This window comes from Bactrocera latifrons, unplaced genomic scaffold, assembly GCF_001853355.1.
Source record: "Bactrocera latifrons isolate USDA-ARS-PBARC rearing strain unplaced genomic scaffold, ASM185335v1 scaffold_1235, whole genome shotgun sequence".
NCBI classification, from domain to species: Eukaryota; Metazoa; Arthropoda; class Insecta; order Diptera; family Tephritidae; genus Bactrocera; species Bactrocera latifrons.
In genome coordinates, this window is record NW_017534670.1 from 33,326 (window position 1) to 39,990 (window position 6,665).

Genomic DNA, 6,665 nt, shown 5'->3' on the forward strand with positions numbered 1-6,665 from the left:
ATGAAGTTATCAATTTTGAATGAATTCAGAAAAATTAGCAAAATGATATTCATATCAATTAATATGATTGCATGTAAACGTATACAAATATAAGCAAAAGGCTAACATACGTCTGTAATAGCAATGTATATTTCGGTGCATAATTTTCATTGAATGCTCAGCTCAGTTCACGCGCCACTGTCAAACATTTCGCCTTCTTAGCTAGCTGTGGTGGAACACGCTTATCGCATTTTGGTGGCTTTTGACAGTTCATATGCTTGTCCGTTGTGGGACCTTCTCTATAAATATACGTTCTCTGGTTAACGCTAAAATCTACAGGATGTTCAACTTTTTCTTCGGTTTGTGGGTGTAGTATGGCCGAAACTGTTGATTAACCTTCCTATACCCGCGCCAAAGGTTTTAACACCTATACCCGCGCACGGTGTAACAGATCGTGACTTTGACTCCTCTTACCTTGTTATTTTTCTATAAAACCGTTTATATATTTTTTATTTTATAGGAAATATAGGTTGCAATAAAACAAAAAATAGCAATTGTTAACATAAATTATTTATTACTTTAATTATTATCAGTCTTTCCAAAACAGCCTAAAAAAAATATTTACGAAAAACTGTTTCGTCGGTCTCACAGACATGTGCGCGGGTATAGGAAGGTTAAGAGTGAAAATGGAAGGGATGTTAGAGGGGAAACGTTAGTGCTGGAAGAGTGCAGATTTAATCTCGACAATGCCGCTGCTATTTTTTGTTCCTGACTCATTTTGATCCACTACCTTTCTTTTACGTTTGAAAGATGAAAAATATAAACTTTTTTTTTATAATTTATTAATATCATTTCTTCTGAAGTTTATCATTTGTTTACGAACCTAAATAAGCCTTATTATAAAAAAGTTTTATTTTTAATAATTTTTTCTTATTTTATCTATTTAGAAAAAAAATCATTTTATTGAACACTGACTTACATTAATCCTAGCCACTGCATTATGTCCTTAAATTGATGAGGTTGATTGCTGATAAACAATGCTGTTGAGGCTGATAAGTAGTAACTTTGTCAGCATTGGATCGATGAATATTGATTGGTTGTCGTTGTTTTGTTGTTGTTTTAACGGTTATCTAATACCCGTTAGGGTGGTAAGAATCATTTGCGTTGTCGTCGAGATCATCTAACGGGAGGCCCCGGAAACGTGCTGCTACGACGGGGTCGGAACAGAGGGAGGACGGCGTTAGATGATTGGGGTTTGTGGAGCATGCAGTATCATGCGGAGACTCGTTGCATGCAGGACATACATTGGGTATGTCAGGGTCGTTTCTGGATAAATAGGAGTGTAACCTGCTACAACATCCAGAACGAAGTTGCGCTAGGGTCACTCGCATTTCTGCGCCAACTGGAGCTCTTCGTCTGCGATAGGTGGTGATTTGACTCCAAGAACGCCATTCACGGGAAGGGAGTCGATGAAGGTGTTGATGGCTCCACTGTGAATGGCGGTCAGTACCTGTCGAAAGTCAGTTGCGTCCGAAGTCCGGTCGGCGTACTGTACGACGGTGTCGACATAGGCAAGGTAGGACTTTTTAATGCTCCTAGGAGGCGGCTCCGGTCTAAGCAGATGGCTAAAAGAGTGATTGCTACGAAAACATCCTAGCAGGAACTGTTTGGAGAGAAGTTCATTATGTTCCTTTACAGTCAATATCGTGCAGTCATCTGCGTACGAGGTTATGGAAACCCCCTCTGGTGGTTGTGGGAGTTTCGAGATGTAGAAGTGAAAGAGTAATGGAGAGAGCACACCACCCTGCGGAACCCCCTGTTTAATTCTTCTCAGTTTAGATATTTCACCTCGAAATAGTACGGATGACTAACGACCGTTCAGATAGTTCATGGTCCACCTCTTGAGCCCTGGAGGGAGCGAAGTTTTTTCAATGTCCTGCAGTAGCGTTGTGTGGTTGACTGCGTCGAAAGCTTTCGACAAGTCCAACGCTACGAGGATCGTTCTCTCACACGGTGGTTTCTGGTTGAGGCCACGGACTATCTGAGCGTTTATGACGCTAAGTGCTGTGGTGGTGCTGTGCACTTTACGGAATCCATGCTGGTGACTGGCTAGGCTTAGGTGGTGAGTGAAGGTCAGGAGCAGCCTCAAGTGTCTTCACTACTGGGGAGAGGAGAGCTATCGGGAGATAAGATTTCCCTTTGTTGGCGGGTTTCCCAGTTTGGGTTCCCTCTTCCGATTTTCCACACATCCAGTATTTGAAGAGCGGTCAGTGACAGATTGAGGACCTTGGTGAGATAACTTACTCCCGTCTTTGGAGGATTTGGCCTTACTGATGACACTCTGAATCCTTCATCGGTGAAAGTAAGAGGTGCGCAGTTGCTTGGCATTTTGCGCAGCCGTCGGTTAACACATCTCTTGGCTTTGTCTACCGAAGGGTGCAGTGTAAACTGCCAGCTAAAATAGCTCGCGCACTTCTCCGGGTCCGAGGAGGCATGATCATTGAATTGAACTTCAACTCGGTCGCCATGTCTCCTCGGATTAGACAAAGCTTTGACAGTAGTCCAAAGCTTACTCACACCGGTGGAGAGGTTGCAGGACTTCAGGTGCTCTATMTATTTCGTCCGCTTATGGTGGTTTACCATACCCCGAATCTCCAAATTGAGATCCCTTAATCGGAGATCCCCGGGATAGGCATGGCGTAAGGTGTCGCGCTCATTAGCTTAAACGGCTGCTTCGGCTGGGAAATTGGGGCGAATTACCGCTATCCCTCCAGCCGGAATGAAGCGAGCGGTAGGTGCTGCGATCACCTTGGGGAATTGAYGCTCGCCAACGCGTACGTCCGTAGGAATGGGTAGAGCGTTGGAGGTGCTCTCGATAAATTCTGTGAAGGTGACTCAATTAGCTTTGTGAAAGTTAACGAAGGTGCGGTTGTCCACAGAAAAAAAAATCAGGAGGCTTCTGGATCGAGATAATTATGGGCAGATGGTTTGATGCGAAAGTTAGCATAGGTCGCCAGGTTATGCTATTTATCAGACCACCACTAGCGATGGTAATATCAGGCGAGCTATTACAGGTGATCATAACTGTGGTAGGGGCTTCGTCATTCATTGCGCAGAATGCCGAATCGCCAATCTGTTCTGCCAGCTCCATCCCCCTACGATCATTTGACAGGCAGGAATGCCAAAAAACGTAATGCGCGTTAAAGTCGCCTAGTACTAAACGGTTTTCATAACGAAGTAGCGCACCTATATTCGAGTGATATCCTGTAGGGCAACATGTAACTGGGGGGATGTATATATTAAATATTTCGAGCTCAACATCGCCTGACCGGATAGCCCTTCGGCCGCGCTTTAAAAAAAAACCCCTTGCCGAGCGAATGCCCGGGGGGCTGAAGTACTTTCGCGTAGTACTCCTTTCTGCGTTAAAACTAAAAAAATATATATTGAGCTTTTATTATAAAGTGGTTAAAGTGGTTATATTTGTTGGTTACCATGCACTCATTTTGAAAAAAAATTGAGTTTTCGTTATAAAACGTATAAAATTTAGTTATTATATCTGTCAGCAACTTCAATTTATTTTTGATTATACACTGTTTTGTATTTTAGGTGACGATACATCAATTTTTATATTTAAAATTTGAGTTTTGGATATAAAGTGGTTATATTTGTTGGTTACCATGCACTCATATTGAACGAAAATTTGAATTTTGGTACTGTACTAATATACTTACACTTTATTACGTAATATTATTATATAATATTACTAAAATATGTATATAATATTATTTATTTGCTTAATAAAATTAAAAAAGAAAATACCCATATACACGAATAGAGGAATTTCGGCGAATTGCCTGATCATTACATGGTAGCGCTCCATTTCGTCGTAATTTTTGGTAAACAAATGAGGTTCAAACGAGTGTAAAATGTAATTTTTAAAATAAATATTTTTTAGGTAAAAAACCTGCTAAAAGTGTAAAATATGAATTTATTTACAAATTTATAGTGTAATTTAATCAATTTGAAATGAAAACTGTGAACAAAGTGTGTTTAATGTGGTGAAATARCTTCTTGAAATGTACGAATTTTGGGAATTTTTAAACTTTAAGGTCGAATATCTCCTAAACTAAGCGTTTGCGGTAKCTATATATTTTTTAATCAAGAGGACTTCCTCTTTCCAACGGGACCTTCAGATCGCGACGCCAAAGAAATCGGAATTGTGCCTGAACTTTTAGTACCTTATCAAAGTATTTCCTCTTGATTTTCAAATAGAAAGTAACTTTTTGGGATAAATTTTAGAATAGGATCCGCCGACTTCGGGGTTAAAATGGGTATGTATGGATAGAGGAGGTCCTAAAGATTAAGAAAATATATACATATAGTTACCGCTGATTTACGGTTTTTCAGATATTTGCATTTAAGTTTCATTTTAYAGTTATATTTTTAACTTTTATATCCACTAACACTTCACTAATTTGTTTGTAACCATTTATTTTATATTAAATAGTGCAAAAATAACTTTTATTCAACATTTAACTTTTGTTCATTTATTTTTGTTCATACAATAACAAAAGGGTTGCATTCTAACTAATAACCAGTGCTACCTTACGTTCATAGTTTTCCAAAGAAAAAAAGAACTAAAGAAAACAACTAAGACCSCAATGGCAGGAAATATATAACACATTAGTTTTCCGCATAGAATTTCTTTCTGTATTGGTGGCCTTCGGCCGCGCTTCAAAATCCGGACCAACACCTTGGCGTGCTCAGTTCTTTGGCGTTGAACTCCTTTTGGCGTTCATAATCTTTCTTTTTTCTTATTTTTATACCATTATAAAATATGGCAACACTAATTATTGCCTGTTTACAACCACTTTCTTATTTTATGAATAAATGGATTTTAACTAATGTTTGATATGGAATTAAAGTTTTTTTGCACTACTTAATATAAAATAAATGATTATAAATGAATTAATGTAGTGTTAGTGGATACAAAAGTATAATTTTTTTTGTTTCGCTTTTACTTTTAAATTTGGCGAAGCAATTAACAAGTGTGGATAGTGATTTTTATATATTCCAATTTCTTCAATTTAGTTTTTTTTTAAGAAAAAAGTATAAAATGTGTGCACAACGATCGTTATCAAATATTTATAAATTTTTAATTAAGTATTCACTGTAGATTTCGATGAAACCTTCCAACCAGCCGTTGTGTACGTAAAAGTGTTCTTACCGTTGCAGAACTAAGAAAAATATGGAACATAACCAAAGTTGTGGAGATGTTTAGCACTASGGAGAAGTGCATTGCCTTTGCGGAAGAAGAGGGCTTAATTTTAAGCAATAAATTATGCCGCAACCATAAAATACCCATGATTCCTACTCTATCGGGGAATAATACGGTGGAGTCTTTTATATGCCGTAGGTGTAGTTGCCGTTCGTTGTCTGCTGTATCGAGGGCCAAAGGCACTTGGTTTGAAAATGCGAAGATACCATTGCCTCAGATATTTTATCTGATGTTCGCATACGCTTCTCATTGGTGCGAGACCGAAGCCCGAAAAAACAGCTTTATAGCTACTTTGTCTACACCCACCATATGCGATTTGTACAGCTATTGTCGAGAAGCCGTTGTGTTGTATCACACAGACCATGAAGAGGCTGTGGGGAAAATTGGTGGTCCCGGAAAAATTGTACAAATTGATGAAARCAAGTTTGGAAAACGAAAATACAATAAAGGTAATACTCTTATATATAATATATACAATTTTACGTACTAACTTATTTTCTCATATTTCAGGTAGAAGAATTGAAGGTCACTGGGTGCTGGGCATGGTAGAGGATGGGAGCGACGACTTGAGATTGGTAGTGTGTCCCGATCTGCTGAGGTCCTCATACCTATTATCAAGAAGCATGTGGCGGAAGGGTCAATTATATGTACCGACTTTTGCAGGGAATATAATTACTCCAACCAACAAAACTTTACTGATTTGATTATTGAGTATCTGCGGCGAAAAACTATACGAAGAAACCATGAAGATCAAATCAAACATACCTATAAACCTTAAATTTGTTTTTGCTTTTATTTATGRCAAAATATTTTTTATATTAACATATTTTATGTACTTGGRTTATAAAGTTTTTGCTTATTTTCTTTTGTTGACAACTAGGCAGATATGGCAATACCATTTATTTGCTAGTTTGCAACCCTATTCTTGTTGTGCAAAAGCAGTGAATTTAACTAAAATAAAATAATTAAAATAAAGCTTTATTTATAACAAATATTAAAAAAATGAATATACAAACCGTTATAGTGAAGTGTTAGTAAGTGAAAAGTGCAAAATACAAGTGAAAAAGATATTCACAATAAACAAATTATCAATGTAAAAATTTTAAATTATTCAACTTTAAATGCAAATATCCTTAAAACTATAAGTCAGCGGCAACTATATATACAGTGACACACAAAAGTATTCGGAAAAATATTTTTCCGAAATAAGAGTATCAGCATTTTCTTTCAATTTACAGTTAATATTCAAAAACTATTTTAATTAGTTTATTATSGCTTATAGTTTTATTTAAAAGCGAAACATAAATTTTTTTCGAACGACAACATAACCAAATAGTACTTCAATTCAAAAACTAGGCAAATTCACATCACAAAAGTATTCGTAAAAAATTATTACACTGTATAAATT

The 6,665-nt window shown here is 37.2% G+C and overlaps 1 protein-coding gene and 1 pseudogene across 1 annotated transcript; one reads left to right on the plus strand and one right to left on the minus strand.

The window, feature by feature from the left end:
* Positions 1-3,221, minus strand: part of LOC108978530 — a 25,409-nt pseudogene extending 22,188 nt beyond the window's left edge.
* Positions 3,222-5,156: 1,935 nt separating this feature from the next.
* Positions 5,157-6,005, plus strand: LOC108978531. The gene is made up of 2 exons (XM_018948863.1): positions 5,157-5,706; positions 5,768-6,005. Exons 1-2 carry the CDS (start codon positions 5,253-5,255, stop codon positions 5,959-5,961), a joined length of 648 nt encoding a protein of 215 aa, XP_018804408.1. The 5' UTR covers positions 5,157-5,252; the 3' UTR covers positions 5,962-6,005.
* The last annotated feature ends 660 nt before the right edge of the window (positions 6,006-6,665 follow it).